The 18,595-nt window shown below is 45.6% G+C and overlaps 1 protein-coding gene across 1 annotated transcript; it reads left to right on the forward strand.

Annotated features, from left to right (window-relative positions):
• Positions 1 to 3,893: 3,893 nt before the first annotated feature.
• Positions 3,894 to 17,386, forward strand: LOC133339866 (zinc finger protein 664-like). Its single transcript, XM_061547995.1, has 2 exons — positions 3,894 to 3,958; positions 16,685 to 17,386. Exon 2 carries the CDS (start codon positions 16,713 to 16,715, stop codon positions 17,187 to 17,189), a length of 477 nt encoding a protein of 158 aa, XP_061403979.1. The 5' UTR covers positions 3,894 to 3,958; positions 16,685 to 16,712; the 3' UTR covers positions 17,190 to 17,386.
• Positions 17,387 to 18,595: the final 1,209 nt, after the last annotated feature.

Below are 18,595 nucleotides of genomic sequence, written 5' to 3' on the forward strand. Positions count from 1 at the left end.
AACATTCATTTTGAAGATACTAGGGCTTCCAGGTTGACCATTGGCCCTCTAATTGTGTGCCCGTGTGATGAATTTGGGAATCTTTTTCATATTATCATGAATATATGAATGAGTATAGACATGCAAGTCATGTGTGACTGTATATATGCATTCCTTTGTGCCTCAATACTGACGTAGATAGTGTGGATATTCTCTTTTTTCTGTCTGCAGCTGACGCTTCCTCTGCAGAATTGGTTTGATGGAACAAAGGCACTCAGCGCAGCTCGGTACAAAAAGGCAACAACGCGACCAGCGTGCATACAGCATGGATCGTGTTGGACATTTAACACAGCACCAGAGAACTCACACAGGAGAGAAACCCTTCAAGTGCACTGTGTGTGACAAGGCATTTTCATATCCATCAGTTCTAAGGAACCACCAGAGAACACACACGGAAGAAAAACCCTTCAAGTGCAGTGTGTGTGGGAAGGCATTTTCATATTCATCTGCTCTTAAAAAACACCGGAGAACACACACAGGAGAAAAACCCTTCAAGTGCAGTCTGTGCGCGAAGGCGTTTTCACAGTCATCTGGTCTTGTATCACCAGAGAACACACACGGGAGATAAACCCTTCAAGTGCAGTGTGTGGGAAGGCATTTTCAGATAAATCTCCTCTTAAAAACACCGGATAACACACACAGGAGAAAAACCCTTCAAGTGTAGTCTGTGCGAGAAGGCGTTTTCACAGTCATCTGCTCTTGTATTACATCAGAGAACTCACATGAGAGAGAAACCCTTCAGTTGCACTTTGTGTGGGAAGGCGTTTGCACATTCACAACATCTTAAAATACACCAGAGAACACACACAGGAGAGAAACCCTTCAGTTGCACTCTGTGTGGGAAGGCGTTTGCACAATCACCATATCTTAAATTACACCAGAGAACACACACTGGAGAGAAACCCTTCAAGTGCACTGTGTGTGGGAAGGCGTTTGCACATTCACAACATCTTCAATTACACCAGAGAACACACGGGAGAGAAACCCTTCAAGTGCACTGTGTGTGACAAAGCATTTGCACAGTCATCAGGTCTTCATAGACACCAGAGAACACACACGGGAGAAACCCTTCAGTTGCACTCTGTGTGGGAAGGCGTTTGCACAGTCATCAATTCTTAAAAGACACCAGAGGACACACAAGCATCAGAAGATCCCCAAGAAATGGAGTCTGAAATCGGCTTGTGAAAGTCAAAGTGCTGCAATGAGCCCATCCCTCATGAAACCAGAAGTGAATCCCATCTTGGACACTTTTAAAGGTATCAAGGTGAAATGTGAAGAGGCGAATGTGAAATGTGAAGAAGTGATGAAGAGCGAAGAAGTGAAGGTGAAATGTGAAGTGATGGTGAAGAGCGAAAAAGTGACGGTAAACTGTGAAGATGAAGATTCAACTCCAAATCGTACCTTCACATCGATGGAGACAACGTGAAGCAGGAGGAGAATTCTGACTGCGAGGCAGAGCTAGGCAACTCCCAGCAGTTTGTGGAAGTGGAGGTGTGGGTGGACTTCTTAGACAATACAAAGTCAAATGGAGACCCGGTAGATGGGTAGGCTTGAGACAATGAAGCTCCAATAGATGCACCTTTGTCACAGGCCTTTAATGAAAAGAACGTGAAATTGAACACTGAATTCCTGGGTTCAACCTGCAGAGTAAGAGCGGCGAGTATTTGTTGACCTGTGGGTTGGGTAGATGAAGAATCAGGAGCAAGAGCCAATAAGCTTCTAAGTATTCCACTGTTATATTTATATTGCATTGATATGGTGTTTAATTGCCTCAGCAACTCAGTTTCATATCTCATCACAAACACTCGAAGAGCACCTTCAAGTGGCAGCTGCCTCTGTCATAAGGTGACTCTGCTGTCACCTGCATGTGGGCATGAGTCTGTCAGTAGGGGGTGATGATTGATGTGTAATCTTCATTATGTAATTTCTGGATAATGTTTGAAATTGCCCAAATATTGACGATGACACCAACATGCAATGACCTATGCGTTTTGAATGACACAATCGTATGTTTTACATCCACTGTTAAGCAGACGGTGCATATTTTGTTAAATGTTCCTTGAGTAGCCAGACATGCCTGTCGGATTTGAACCTTGAACCTCTGCAATAAATAGAGAATGTGCTTGTACTTGGCTTCCCTCAATCTGAGTGTAGGCATGACAGCCTGAATGTGTCTAACTGGCGCAGATGTTCCATTTAGAGGGGTCCACGTTTCACATGCCTACATTAGGGAGGGCATGACTGGCCGAGAAGAACCGAAGCTTCATGTGGAGCGACAGACCAGGCAGCTTCCACAGCATAGCGCAGCCGATGTAAAGATAATGCCGCCCGACTGATTCGGACCACCCACACTACACGCAGTATACCCACAAGATCTACACACACCATGTACACAGCGTACACACAGTTTGCCCACACAGTATACAAACAGTCTGTACACGCACCGTGTATACACACAGTAACAACCGCCATTCGCCACTAAGTGGCGGTGACGTCACCACGGCGCTTGTGCCAGGCTATGTGCATGGGGCAGATCCAGGTGTCATGGGTCGACTGACTTAAATGACTGGCCAATGCACCACCTGTGCCCCCGACTGCGCCAACAAACAGTGTCCACACACAATGTTCACGTTGTTGTTGAGCACGCACCCAATGGGTCTCTGTTCAAGAGAGGGAGCCACAGAAATGGAATCTAAATAAACTTGAACTCTAACCCTGATCTCGCTCTCTGACGTCACCCCTCATTAACTCGGCATGATATGCGAGGGGGAGGTGTCCTCCATTAGTGACGTCATGTCACCGAGGTATTGACCCCCCACCGGGATTTTGAGCGTGACGTCACGTCTGCCGATTTCCGTTCCAGTAAAGTGCTTATTTGGGACGGGGTCAGCAGCCAAGAACCATCACCTGACATGGGCCCCTCTCATTAACATAATATATTCAGTTACCCTGCTGCTCGTTGGGGAAGAGGATTGTGTGAACCCCGCAAGTGACGTCATGTCACCTGCTGCTGCCGCATGACGTCACGAGTTACCAGGTAGCTGCTGCTCCGCGCACGCTCGCTCACTGAGATCCGAGGTGAGAAGTTTACATCGTGGTGGTCGTTGTGTTGTTGTGTGGTGATTGTTGTTGAACCCAGGTAGAGTCTCGCTCCTTCTTCCTGTCGTAGGGATATCAATTGAGTAGCAGCGAGTATGGAATCGATGTCCAGGTTGGAACATTACAACGCGCGGCCTAGCCATGCGGGGACTTGCCTCCTGCCCTCGCCTGGTTGCATTTGCTTTAATTCTCTGCTTAAGTTTAATTTGTCTTCACCTGGCTCACTACTTTGAAACTTTGTTTTACCTGAAATATTTCTACGTTTTTTTTTATTTTACCAGGCATAGCCCACTTGAGCTACACCGCTCTTTTTCAGAAGTGACCTGCCCACAACACATGGGGGCTTATCAACTTGTGGAAATCGTCTTGGTTCTTTCGGTAAAGTCACGTAGAAGGGAAGTAATACAATAATAAAATAAAACATAATAAAATAATTCTCACGACGTTTCAGCCACAACGCAAGCAGCCGTCCTCAGGTGAAAACCCAGGTCTGTCGACAGACCTGGAATTTCATCTGAGGGACGGGTGCTTGCGTTGTGGCCGAAACGTCGTGAGAATTATTTTATTATGTTTTATTTTGATTAGTTTATTACTTCCCTTCTACGTGACTTTACCGAAAGAACCAAGAAGATGAATCCCTGCAGTCACGGAAGCTTTAAATCGAAATTTAACGTGTGGAAATGTTTATCGGTCAAATACTCTAAACGCGTGGTGATGTTGACTCTAAATGTGCAGGGAAAACCGCAGGATCCAGAGGAGAATCCACGCGACCACGGAGAGAGAGGGACACGCAAACTCCAAATATACAGCCATAATACAGGTTTGTTTGTGTGAGATCGCGTAAATAAATCAATGTGCCGTTAGCCCCGCCATCACCCGACACAGCCAATTAGTAAGAGGTTTGTCAGGTAAACAGAACGTGGCCAATGCGTCACTAGTACAGCACTAGTGTGTAGTGTAGTGTATAGTATAGTGTATAGTAGTGTATAGTGTAGTGTATAGTTTAGTGTAGTGTATAGTTGTGTATAATGTAGTTAATAGGCCTCTTCAGCCACCAGCGTGCCTGCAGAAGACGTGGATGTCCTTCCTAGATCTTCGTTCGCGAAGCCAAGCCATGATGATGATGAGTGTATAGTAGTGTATAGTGTAGTGTACTAGTACATCTCATCGGTGTGTTGGAGAGCCAAGCCACAACATTTACAATCTGAGTACAACGTTTTGACACTAATTCCAACCATCTTCATCAGACGACAGCCAAATGTTGTGGCTTGGCTCTGTGGAAATAGAAATCGGCTCGTTGGGTTAATAGCGCAGCACGTTAACCGTTGCACTACCGCTCCCCACTCACGCACAAACTTTATCGGAAGTATAGTATCCAGTAATAACTTAAGTTTCCCGGCTTAGCTCAGGTCTCGGTAATCAAACATTAAGAGTAATGTCTTGCCATGCTGGCTTTCATTACAATTGAATTCTGCCAATGAAGTCTGTAGATGTGTGTATATTGTCACGGTTTTGTGTGTGTTATACAATAGCAGGGCTTATTTGTTTCATAATAATGAGGACAACTTTTAAATACGTTGCCCTTGGAGAGCTTCAGGATAGACAATATTTGATGTTTTGCCATCTGGTGGTGATGGCACAATTTGGTTCACAAAAAAACGTTCACATGCACAAAGTTTGCTTTATGTAGATTTTTCACATATTTGTCTTGCAAATGTTTTTGTATATGGTTTCTCAATGTTTATTTCAATTGCGTAATTTATTATTTATTTTCTTTTTACCTCAGGCCATTATTTACTTAAAGCTTAATTTTTGAATATTGCACTTTTGGCTTTGCGAGGCACTTTCCCAGATCGTAGTCTCTGATATTCAAGGGGCTGAGGATTACGGATTTTCAGCAGAAACTAGATCTCTGCTTTATTGATGTAATTAAGGCAAATAGTACCATATAGAGTATTGGGGCTTTGGGTTCTTTGTTTTTTATGTCTGCCTCTGCTCACATTCTTTGATGATTTTTATGATTTTGGGAAAGCCCGTCTAAAGCTGCGTGACCAGGAATCGGAGCCATTTCCTGTTCAACTTGGCTTGTGACAGAAATTCACGCTGGCCCCATTCATTACATTACAGAGCATCTTCAATAATTGTCGTTTGAGAAGCTCTCAATGGCCATAGAAATAAATTGCATTTGTTACGGTTAAAATGGTACGCGCATCGATGCCTGCTTATAGTTAAGGGATCGTTCCCTGGTCAACCATGTTATATCTGCTGATGATCTGGTCATGGCTACTCAATGAAATGGGGTTAGAGAATCTTGTTCTGTGCTTGGATAATTCCATCATGAAATGGGGCCTTTCGTATGTTCCACAAAAATAAATCACCTGCCTGGGAATTTGATTTTATACAAGACTGTACCTGCTCAACTCTCCATGAGTAATCAGGCAGTTCTGCAAGTGGTGGAGGAGCTCCCATGCATGGCTAATGTGTTCACGACCAGCTCTGGTTTGACAACCAAAGTCTCACTTTAAATTTGTCTAGCAGCATTCTTTCATTAGACTGTGTAACACTGTGAAAGCTGCCTGGACTTTTGCTCCATACAAAGCTGTGAGTGTCCATCGCCCAGGTCTAGTCTGTCTGAGACCATCCCCTCTCCCTGTCATGTTGGCATCGCACCCGCCTCTCACCCTTCGTCCTGTGGATGGTGGGTGCACAGGACGGTGCCACGCAGCCTTTCCAGGTTGAGCCCAAATGGGTTACGTGGGTCACCTAGCCACCAGGCATCGTTCCATGAGTGATATCAATATATAATATCTGTAAGGATGCCCCCTAATAGACTGTCCCTGGAACTCTACCAGGCACGTCCCACTGGGGGACGTCCCAGGGGCCTGGCCCAGGACATTCTGGTGGGAATACGTCGCTTGGCTGGCTTTGGGAACGCTTGGGAATTCCCCAGGAAGAGCTCGTCTGTCGCCAGGGAAAGGGAGGTCTGGACTGCCCTACTGAATGTGCTGCCACCACAAACCTCACCAAGACAAGAGGATTTAGAAATAAATGAACGAATAAAGCTGTCAGTCTTCTTGGCCACAGATATTACTCCTTTCTCTGTGGATGCACAATATGAACTTATTTTAAGGACTGTATGTTCTGGCTTTTATTAAGGCTGGCCTCCCTATGATCCCCTTTATTGAACCAAACAAGATTGTATTATAACCTTACAGAGCCCTAAAATATCAGTACAAAATATCATCTGAAACTTTGGCAGGCGAGGCTGCATTGGTTGGGTCATGAATTCCGCATAAACAGACAGCATGCACAATCATCTTCTGTTAGTCCAGATGTTACGGGCTAAACGGGCATGGCATTGGCTAGAGAAGAGATTGGAGGATGTGGAGTTGATCAGACCTGCTGTCAAGATCAGCCTCTCGAAGAGGCCCGTGACGTATGCTGCAGGGCAGTTGGAGGTATTTGCTCTGCAACAACAATGAGGTTGGAGTAGCAATGCTCACATGAATGGGTGGAATGCTGGGTGCCTCAAATGCAGCAAGACAGCAGGATGCACAGCTGGTGCATCTGTTAATCATTTCAGTCAACCCTTGACACCTGGATCATTCCCATGACCTGCTGACAAGTGATCCACACTTACATGGCATTCATGTGAAATATGTGTATGTAAGAGTTTATGTGGGGAGCGGTGGCGCAGTTTTTATACTGTGTAACAAAAAAAACATTTGTTCCTGGGTGGTATGTGTTATTTCCTAATTGCTTTTGCCTCTAAAGTACAAAAAATGGATATTATTCCCCACAAACTTTGCTTTTGTGACCAGGACAGTGATATTTAGAAATGTATCTCTTTTCAATGAGAAAATAGGTGAATTAGTTTTTTAGTTCTTGTATAATTCTGGTCACAAAAGCAATGTTTGTGGGGAATAAGCCATTTTCTAGACATTTTGGCATAAGCAATAAAAAAATAACAATTAGTACCCAGGAACAAAAATTGTGTTACATAAGTGTTATCACAATTAAAGTTTGATTATCGCTGACAACAAACGTGATTGATTGGTGAAAACTTCACTTATTGTGGGGAAGCATTATTACGGAGCATATGAAGGTGGCCAGGCATGGTTCTGAACACACCACCTTTTTACCATGCCATTGTGTGTTACAGTGTCAAGTTTGTATTTGCTGTAAAGTATATTAACTCGATTGAACACAGAGGTTAAATCTAAACAATAGTTTATTTTAGTTTTCCTTTGGAACTTTTTACGAGAATGGAAACAGGAAATTAACACAGCACATATGCAGCTGAAATTAGATCTGATCATCCCAGCATTCAAGGAAATCTGAGCCTGGCTTCACACCTTTAAGTTGTGATTGAACATTAATTTATGCATAATACAAATAGTATTATTTTCAACACCCTTTATGACGTTAGCTGCATTTTGCTTTCATAAATATTCCTTTTGTAGCCAGACAACTGAAATTGTGTGCTTGGAGTTTTAGGTTAACAGTCATTTTTAAGATACTAGGGCTTCCAGGCTGACCATTTGCCCTCTCATTGTGTGCCCATGTGATGAATTTGGGAATCTTTTTCACTCTTATCATGAATATATGAATGAGTATAGACGTGCAAGTCATGTGTGACTGTGTATATATGCATTCTTTTGTGCCTCTATACTGACGTAGATGGTCTGGATATTAATTTTTTTCTGTCTGCAGCTGATGCTTCCTCTGGCACTTCCTCTGCAGAATTGGTCTGATGGAGCAAAGGCACTCAGCACAGCTCGGTGCAAAAAGGCAACAATGCAACCAGTGTGCATACAGCACGGATCATGTTAAACATCTGATACAGCACCAGAGAACTCACGCAGGAGAGAAACCCTTCAAGTGCAGTCTGTGCGGGAAGGCGTTTTCACAGTCATCTGGTCTTGTATCACACCAGAGAACACACACGGGAGATAAACCCTTCAAGTGCAGTGTGTGTGGGAAGGCATTTTCACGTAAATCTACTCTTAAAAAACACTGGATAATACACACAGGATAAAAACCCTTCAGTTGCAATCTGTGTGAGAAGGCGTTTGCACATTCACAACATCTTAAAATACACCAGAGAACTCACACGGGAGAGAAACCCTTCAGTTGCACTTTGTGTGGGAAGGCGTTTGCACAATCATCACATCTTCAAGCACACCAGAGAACACACACGGGAGAGAAACCCTTCAGTTGCACTCTGTGTGGGAAGGCGTTTGCACAATCACCATATCTTAAATTACACCAGAGAACACACACGGGAGAGAAACCCTTCAAGTGCACTGTGTGTGGTAAGGCGTTTGCACATTCACAATATCTTCAATTACACCAGAGAACACACACGGGAGAGAAACCCTTCAGTTGCACTCTGTGTGGGAAGGCGTTTGCACGGTCATCAATTCTTAAAAGACACCAGAGGACACACAAGCATCAGAAGATCCCCAAGAAATGGAGTCTGAAATTGGCTTGTGAAAGTCAAAGTGCTGCAGTGAGCCCATCCCTCATGAAACCAGAAGTGAATCCCAGCTTGGACACTTTTAAAGGTATCAAGGTGAAATGTGAAGAGGCGAAGGTGAAATGTGAAGAAATGATGAAGAGCGAAGAAGTAAAGGTGAAATGTGAGAAAGTGATGGTGAAAAGCGAAAAAGTGACGGTAAACTGTGAAGATGAAGATTCAACTCGAAAATCGTACCTTCACATCGATGGAGGCAACGTGAAGCAGGAGGAGAATTCTGACTTCGAGGCAGAGCTAGGCAACTCCCAGCAGTTTGTGGAAGTGGAGGTGTGGGTGGACTTCTTAGACAATACAAAGTCAAATGGAGACCCGGTAGATGGGTAGGCTTGAGACAATGAATCTCCAATAGATGCACCTTTGTCACAGGCCTTTAATGAAAAGAACGTGAAATTGAACACTGAATTCCTGGGTTCAACCTGCAGAGTAAGAGCGGCGAGTATTGTTGACCTGTGGGTTGGGTAGATGAATAATCAGGAGCAAGAGCCAAGAAGCTTCCAAGTATTCCACTGTTATATTTATATTTGCATTGATATGGTGCTTGCTTAATTGCGTCAGCAACTCAGTTTCATATCTCATCACAAACACTCGAAGAGCACCTTCAAGTGGCAGCTGCCTCAGTGTCATAAGGTGACACTGCTGTCACCTGCATGTGAGCATGAGTCTGTCAGTAGGGGGTGATGATTGATGTGTAATCTTCATTATGTAATTTCTGGATCATGTTTGAAATTGCCCAAATATTGGCCATGACACCAACATGCAATGACCTATGCGTTCTGAATGACACAATCGTATGTTTTACATCCACTGTTAAGCAGACGGTGCATATTTTGTTAAATGTTCCTTGAGTAGCCAGACGTGCCTGTCGGATTTGAACCTTGAACCTCTGCAATAAATAGAGAATGTGCTTCTACTTGGCTTCCCTCAATCTGAGTGTAGGCATGACAGCCTGAATGTTTCTAACTGGCGCAGATGTTCCATTTAGAGGGGTCCACGTTTCACATGCCAACAGAAGGGAGGGCAAAACTGGCCGAGAAGAACCGAAGCTTCATGTGGAGCGACAGACCAGGCAGCTTCCACACAGCATAGCGCAGCCGATGTAAAGATAATGCCGCCCGACTGATTCGGACCACCCACACACTGTACACACGCAGTGTACCCACAAGGTCTACACACACCATGTACACAGCGTACACACAGTTTACCCACACAGTATACAAACAGTCTGTACACGCACAGTGTAAACACATAGTCATCATCATCATGGCTTGGCTTCGCGAACGAAGATCTAGGAAGGACATCCACGTCTTCTGCAGGCACGCTGGTGGCTGAAGAGGCCTATGCGGGACAAGCAGGTCCTGCCACAACAGCTGCAAGTATAGGTCTCATCTGGGATGGGTGCTGAGGGATCATGGTTCTTCCTCCTCCTTTTGTCCTCCATACGGGCCCTGCGGGTATCTTCGAAGAAGGAGGTGGCCTGGTGGACTGTGTGCCGCCAGGAGTTGCGATCAGCTGCTTGTGTTGCCCACTGACGGTGATCGATGCAGCAAGCAGTGAGGGACTTCTTCAGGGAGTCTTTGTATCGCTTTCGTGGTGCCCCTATGTCGCGATGGCCAGAGGACAGTTCCCCATACATCACGATCTTAGGCAAGCGGTGGTTCTCCATCCTGGCGATATGCCCGGCCCAACGAAGCTGTGTCTTGAGGACCATGGCCTCAATGCTGATGACCTTCGCTGACTTGAGGACTTCAGTGTTGGCGACGAAGTCACTCCAGTGAATATTGAAGATTGTGCGGAGGCAGCGCTGATGGAAACGCTCGAGGAGACTCAGGTGACGACGGTACGTGACCCAGGACTCAGCGCCATACAGGAGAGTGGTCAGCACAACAGCTTTGTAGACGTTGACCTTTGTGGCTCTTTTAAGGTTTCTGTTGTTCCAGACACGTTTGTATAGTCTGCCAAATGCACTGTTTGCCTTGGCCAGCCTGTTGTCGACTTCGTTGTCGATCTTGGCGTCAGACGAGATGACGCACCCCAAGTAGCTGAACTGGTGGACAGCTTTCAGTTCTGTTTGTTCAATGAAGATGCTTGGTGGATGGTGCTCCTCATGGGGTGCGGACTGATGAAGAACTTCAGTCTTCCTCAGGCTGACTTCAAGGCCGAAGATCTGAGCTGTTTTCGCGAAACAGGACGTAATTCGCTGCATAGCTGCCTCTGTATGAGCAAGGAGGGCGGCATCGTCAGCAAAAAGCAGCTCCCTGATCAGTTGCTCCATGGTCTTTGTGTGGGCCTGCAAACGCCTCAGGTTGAACACGCTCCCGTCGAGACGAAAACGGATGTATACGCCATCAGCGTCGTCGAGGTCCTCTGTGACCTGCTGGAGCATCATGCTGAACAAAATGGTGAACAGCGTGGGAGCAAGAACACAGCCCTGTTTCACGCCGTTTGCAATAGGGAAGGGCTGCGAGAGATTGTTGCTATTTCTGACTTGTCCAAGCTGATCTTCATGAAGCTGGACGATCATGGTGAGGAACTTCGGTGGGCAGCCTAGCTTGTCCAGGATTTTCCAAAGTCCCTGCCTGCTCACGGTGTCAAACGCTTTTGTCAGGTCCACAAAGGTGAAGTACAGTGCTTTGTTTTGCTCCCGGCACTTTTCCTGAATCTGCCTCAGGACAAACACCATGTCTGTGGTTCCCCGGTTGGCTCTAAAGCCACACTGGGTCTCTGGGAGGTGATCTTCAGCTATTGCGGGTACCAGTCTATTCAGCAGTACTCTTGCGAGGATTTTGCCGGCGACGGACAGAAGTGTTATGCCACGATAATTGGAACAGTCTGATTTCTCCCCTTTGTTCTTGTACAGGGTGATGATGACTGCATCTTTGAGATCTTGAGGGAGTTTACCCTGCTCCCAGCAGCAGACGAAGAATTCATGGAGTTGGTGTGCAGTGCTGGGCCTCCGTTCTTCCATACTTCAGGAGGGATGCCATCGACTCCTGCAGCTTTACCACTCTTCAGCTGTTTAATGGCTTCCTCAGTCTCTTGTAATGTTGGTGCCACATCCAGTTCGGTTTTCACTGGTTGTTGTGGATGCGGTCAATCGCTGGTTCTTGGACTGAGCGGCTAGCATTGAAGAGCGTGTAGAAGTGCTCAGACCAGCGGTTCAGGATTGAGTCCTTTTCAGTGAGCAGTTTTTTCCCGTCTGCACTCCGCAGGGGGCTCAGGATTTGGTACGAGGGCCATATACCGCTTTTAGGGCTTCGTAGAATCCCCTGTAGTCGCCAGTATCAGCGCAAACCTGAGTTTTTACTGCGAGGTTGGTCCACCACTCGTTCTGAATCTCTCGAAGCTTGCGCTGGATGATGCTGCATTCCAGGCGGAAGGCTGCTTTTTGTGCGGGCAGGATGGTCGGGCCAGGTGGGCCTGTGTGCTGATCTCTTCTTTGACAGCAGCTCCTGGACTTCTAAGTTGTTCTCATCGAACCAATCTCTGTTTTTCTTCGTGGAGAATCCGAGGGTATCTTCAGATGTTTGCAGAACAACAGTTTTGATGCGGTCCCACAGCACTTCAGGAATCGGAGGCGAGTCTCCTAGGCAGCTCGGTTCCTCTAGCCTAGATCGTAACAACCGCCATTCGCCACTAAGTGGCGGTGACGTCACCACGGCGCTTGTGCCAGGCTATATGCACGGGGCAGATCCAGGTGTCATGGGTCGACTGAATTAAATGACTGGCCAATGCATCACCTATGCCCCCGACTGCGCCAACAAACAGTGTACACACACAATGTTCACGCACACAATAATGTTCACGTTGTTGTTGAGCTCACGCACCCAATGGGTCTCTGTTCAAGAGAGGGAGCCATAGAAATGGAATCTAAATAAACTCGAACTCTAACCCTGATCTCGCTCTGACGTCACCACTCATTAACTCGGCGTGATGCGCGAGGGGGAGGTGGCCCCCACTAGTGACGTCATGCCACCAGGTATATACCCCCCAAATCCCCCTCCACCGGGATTTGGGCGTGACGTCACGTCTACCGATTTCCGTTCCAGTAAAATGCTTTTATGGGACGGGGTCAGCAGCCAAGCACCATCACCTGATATGGGCCCCTCTCATTAACATAATATATGCAGTTACCCTGCTGCTCGTTGGGGGAGGGGATTGTGTGAACCTCGCTAGTGACGTCATGTCACCTCCTGCTGCCACATGACGTCACGAGTTACCAGGTAGCTGCTGCTCCGCGCACGCTCGCTCACTGCGATCCGAGGTGAGAAGTTTACATCGTGGTGGTTGTTGTTGTTGTGGTGTTGTTGTGAACCCAGGTAGAGCCTCGCTCCTTCTCCCTCGTAGGGATATCAATTGAGGAGCGAGTATGGAATCGATGTCCAGGTTGGAACATTACAACGCGGGGCCTAGCCATGCGGGGCCTTGCCTCTGCCCTCGCCTGATTGCATTTACTTTAATTCTCTGCTTAAGTTTAATTTGTCTTCACCTGGCTCACTACTTTGAAACTTTGTTTTACTTTAAATATTTCAACGTTTTTTTTTTATTTACCAGGCATAGCCCACTTGAGCTACACCGCTCGTTTTCAGAAGCGACCTGCCCACAACGCAGTGGGCTTATCAACGTGTGGAAATGTTTATCGGTCAAATACTCTAAACGCGTGGTGATGTTGACTCTAAATGTGCAGGGAAAACCGCAGGATCCGGAGGAGAATCCACGCGACCACGGAGAGAGAGGGACACGCAAACTCCAAATATACAGCCATAATCAGGTTTGTTTGGGATTGATCGCGTAAATAAATCAATGTGCCGTTAACCCCGCCACCACCCGACACAGCCATTTAGTAAGAGGTTTGTCAGGTAAACAGAACGTGCCCAATGCGTCACTAGTACAGCACTAGTGTGTAGTGTAGTGTACTAGTACATCTCACCGGTGTGTTGGAGAGCCAAGCCACAACATTTACAATCTAAGTACAACGTTTTGACAGTAATTCCAACCAGCTTCATCAAACGACAGCCAAATGTTGTGGCTTGGCTCTGGGAATAGAAATCGGCTCGCTGGGTTCATAGCGCAGCACGCTAACCGTTGCACTACTGCTCCCCACTCACACACAAACTTCATCGGAAGTATAGTATTTATCCAGCAATAACTAAGTTACCCGGCTTAGCTCAGGTCTCAGTAATCAAACATTAAGAGTAATGCCTCTGCTTTTTTATGTAATTAAGGTCTATCGTACCATATCGAGGCTTGGGGTTTGGGTTGTTCTTTGTTTTTTATGTCTCTGGCTCTGCTCACATTCATTGACGATTTTTATGATTTTGGGCAAGCCCGTCTAAAGCTGCGTGACCAGGAGTTGGAGCCATTTGCTGTTCAATTTGGCTTGTGACAGAAATTCACTCTGCCCCCATGCATTGCATTACATAGCATCTTTTAATTATGTAATTTGAGAAGCTCACAATAGCCATAAAATAATTGCATTCGTTACAGTTAAAATGATACGCGCATCGATGCCTGGTTATAGTTAAGGGATCGTTCCCTGGTCAACCATGTTATATCTGCTGATGATCTGGAAATGGCTACTCAATGAGATCGGGTTAGATAATCTCGTTCTGTGCCCGGATAATTCCATCATGAAAGGTGGCCTTGCGTATGTTCCACCAAAATAAATCACCTGCCTGGGAATTTCATGTCATACAACACTGTACCTGCTCAACTCTCCATGAGTAATCAGGCAGTTCTGCAAGTAATGGAGGAGCTCCCATACCTGGTTAATGTGTTCACGACCAGCTCTGGTTTGGCAGCCAAAGTCTCACTTTAAATTTGTCTAGCAGCATTCTTTCATTAGACTGTGTAACACTGTGTGGAAGCTGCCTGGACTTTTGCGCCATACAAAGCTGTGAGTGTCCATCACCAAGGTCTAGTCTGTCTGAGACCATCCCTCTCCCTGCCATACTGGCGTCGCACCCGCCTCTCACTCTTCGTACTGTGGATGGTGGGCGCACAGGACGGTGCCACGCAGCCATTCCAGGCTGGGTCCAAATGGGTTACGTGGGTCACCGAGCCACAGGCCTCATTCCACGAGTGATATCAATATACAATATCTGTAACGAGGCCCCCCAATAGACTGCCCCTGGAACTCTATCGGGCACGTCCCACTGATGGAAGTCCCCGGGGCCCGGGCCTGGACTTGCTGGTGGGAATATGTCGCTTGGCTGATTTGGGAATGCCTGGGAATTCCCCAGGAAGATCCAGAGTCTGTCGCCAGGGAAAGGGAAGTCTGGACTGCCCTACTAAATCTGCTGCCGCTACAACCCTCACCAAGACAAGAGGATTTAGAAATAAACGAACAAACAAAGCTGCGAGTCTTCTTGGCCACAGATATTACTCCTTTCTCTGTAGATGCAAAATATTAACTTATTTAAAGGACCGTCTGTTCTGGCTTATAATTAAGACTGGCCAGCCTATGATCCCCTCTATTGAACCAAACAAGATTGTATTATAACCTTACAGAGCCCTAAAATATCAGTACAGAATATAATCTGAGACTTTGGCAGGGGAGGCTGCATTGGTTGGGTCATGAATTCCGCATAAACAGACAGCATGCACAATCATCTTCTGTTAGTCCAGATGTTACGGGCTAAACGGGCATGGCATTGGCTAGAGAAGAGATTGGAGGATGTGGAGTTGATCAGACCTGCTGTCAAGATCGGCCTCTCGAAAGGCCCATGACGTATGCTGCAGGGGAGTTGGAGGTATTTGCTCTGCAACAACAATGAGGTTGGAGTAGCAACGATCACATGAATGGGTGGAACGCTGGGTGCCTCAAATGCAGCAAGACAGCAGGAAGCACAGCTGGTGCGTCTGTTAATCATCTCAGTCAGTCATCCCTTGACACCTGGATCATTCTCATGACATGCTGACAAGTGATCCACACTTACATGGCATTCATGTGAAATATATGTGTATGTAAGAGTTTATCTATGTGGGGAGTGGTGGCGCAGTTTTTCCACTGTGTAACAAAAAAAATGTCTTGTTCCTGTATGTGTTATTTCCTAATTGCTTTTGCCTCTTAAGTACAAAAAATGGCTATTCCCCACAAACTTTGCTTTTGTGACCAGGACAGTGATATTTAGAAATATACCTCTTTTCAATGAAAAAACAGGTGAATTTGTTATTTTCGTTCACGTACAATTCTGGTCACAAAAGCAAAATTTGTGGGGAATAATAGCCAATTTCTAGACTCTTAGGCATAAGCAATAAAAAAAATAACACTTAGTACCCAGGAACAAAAATTGTGTTACATAGTGTTATCACAATTAAAGTTTGATTATCTCTGACAACAAACGTGATTGATTCATGAAAACTTAACTTATTGTGGGGAAGCATTAATAATGAGCATATGAAGGTGGCCAGGCATGGTTCTGAACACACCACCACCTTTTTTCCATGCCAGTGTGTGTTACAGTGTCAAGTTTGTATTTGCAGTAAAGTATATTAACTCGATTGAACACGGGTTAAATCAAAACAATAGTTTATTTTTTTCCTTGGGCTTTTATAATGGAAACGGAAATTAACACTGCACATATGCAGCTGAAGTTAGATCTGTTCATCCCAGCATTCAAGGAAATCTGAGCCTGGCTTCATGCCTCTAAGTTAGCGATTGAACATTAATTTATGCATTTCTGCATAATAAAAATAGTATTATTTTCAACACCCTTTTCTATGTTAGCTGCATTTTTCTTTCATAAATATTCTTTTTGTAGCCAGAAAACTGAAATTGTGTGCTTGGAGTTTTAGGTTAACATTCATTTTGAAGATACTAGGGCTTCCAGGTTGACCATTGGCCCTCTGATTGTGTGCCCGTGTGATGAATTTGGGAATCTTTTTCATATTATCATGAATATATGAATGAGTATAGACATGCAAGTCATGTGTGACTGTATATATGCATTCCTTTGTGCCTCAATACTGACGTAGATAGTGTGGATATTCTCTTTTTTCTGTCTGCAGCTGACGCTTCCTCTGCAGAATTGGTTTGATGGAACAAAGGCACTCAGCGCAGCTCGGTACAAAAAGGCAACAACGCGACCAGCGTGCATACAGCATGGATCGTGTTGGACATTTAACACAGCACCAGAGAACTCACACAGGAGAGAAACCCTTCAAGTGCACTGTGTGTGACAAGGCATTTTCATATCCATCAGTTCTAAGGAACCACCAGAGAACACACACGGAAGAAAAACCCTTCAAGTGCAGTGTGTGTGGGAAGGCATTTTCACATTCATCTGCTCTTAAAAAACACCGGAGAACACACACAGGAGAAAAACCCTTCAAGTGCAGTCTGTGCGCGAAGGCGTTTTCACAGTCATCTGCGCTTGTATTACATCAGAGAACACACACGGGAGAGAAACCCTTCAGTTGCACTCTGTGTGGGAAGGCGTTTGCACGTTCACAAAATCTTAAAATACACCAGAGAACACACAGGAGAGAAACCCTTCAAGTGCACAGTGTGTGACAAGGCATTTTTACATTCATCAGTTCTTAGGAACCACCAGAGAACACACACGGGAGAGAAACTCTTCAGGTGCAGTCTGTGCGGGAAGGCGTTTTCACAGTCATCTGGTCTTGTATCGCACCAGAGAACACACGGGAGATAAACCCTTCAAGTGCAGTGTGTGTGGGAAGGCATTTTCAGATAAATCTCCTCTTAAAAAACACCGGATAACACACACAGGAGAAAAACCCTTCAAGTGTAGTCTGTGCGAAAGGCGTTTTCACAGTCATCTGCTCTTGTATTACATCAGAGAACTCACACGAGAGAGAAACCCTTCAGTTGCACTTTGTGTGGGAAGGCGTTTGCACATTCACCATCTTAAAATCACCAGAGAACACACACGGAGAGAAACCCTTCAGTTGCACTCTGTGTGGGAAGGCGTTTGCACAATCACAACATCTTAATTACACCAGAGAACACACACGGAGAGAAACCCTTCAAGTGCACTGTGTGTGGGAAGGCGTTTGCACATTCACATCTTCATAGACCAGAGAACACACACGGGAGAAACCCTTCAGTTGCACTCTGTGTGGGAAGGCGTTTGCATAGTCATCAATCTTAAAAGACACCAGAGGACACACAAGCATCAGAAGATCCCAAGAAATGGAGTCTGAAATCGGCTTGTGAAAGTCAAAGTGCTGCAATGAGCCCATCCCTCATGAAACCAGAAGTGAATCCCAGCTTGGACACTTTTAAAGGTATCAAGGTGAAATGTGAAGAGGCGAAGGTGAAATGTGAAGAAGTGATGAAGAGCGAAGAAGTGAAGGTGAAATGTGAAGTGATGGTGAAGAGCGAAAAAGTGACGGTAAAACTGTGAAGATGAAGATTCAACTCCAAAATCGTACCTTCACATCGATGGAGACAACGTGAAGCAGGAGGAGAATTCTGACTGCGAGGCAGAGCTAGGCAACTCCCAGCAGTTTGTGGAAGTGGAGGTGTGGGTGGACTTCTTAGACAATACAAAGTCAAATGGAGACCCGGTAGATGGGTAGGCTTGAGACAATGAAGCTCCAATAGATTCACCTTTGTCACAGGCCTTTAATGAAAAGAACGTGAAATTGAACACTGAATTCCTGGGTCAACCTGCAGAGTAAGAGCGGCGAGTATTTGTTGACCTGTGGGTTGGGTAGATGAAGTATCAGGATCAAGAGCCAATAAGCTTCTAAGTATTCCACTGTTATATTTATATTAGCATTGATATGGTGTTTAATTGCCTCAGCAACTCAGTTTTATATCTCATCACAAACACTCGAAGAGTACCTTCAAGTGGCAGCTGCCTCTGTCATAAGGTGACTCTGCTGTCACCTGCATGTGGGCATGAGTCTGTCAGTAGGGGGTGATGATGTGTAATCTTCATTATGTCAATT

Source organism: Lethenteron reissneri, unplaced genomic scaffold (genome assembly GCF_015708825.2).
Source record: "Lethenteron reissneri isolate LAM-NWPU_2019-01 unplaced genomic scaffold, ASM1570882v1 scaffold_475, whole genome shotgun sequence".
Lineage (NCBI taxonomy): Eukaryota > Metazoa > Chordata > Hyperoartia > Petromyzontiformes > Petromyzontidae > Lethenteron > Lethenteron reissneri.

Bases quoted from the DNA above. Each gene is read 5' to 3' on its own strand.
- LOC133339866 (XM_061547995.1), top strand. From the start codon at position 16,713: ATGGAACAAAGGCACTCAGCGCAGCTCGGTACAAAAAGGCAACAACGC.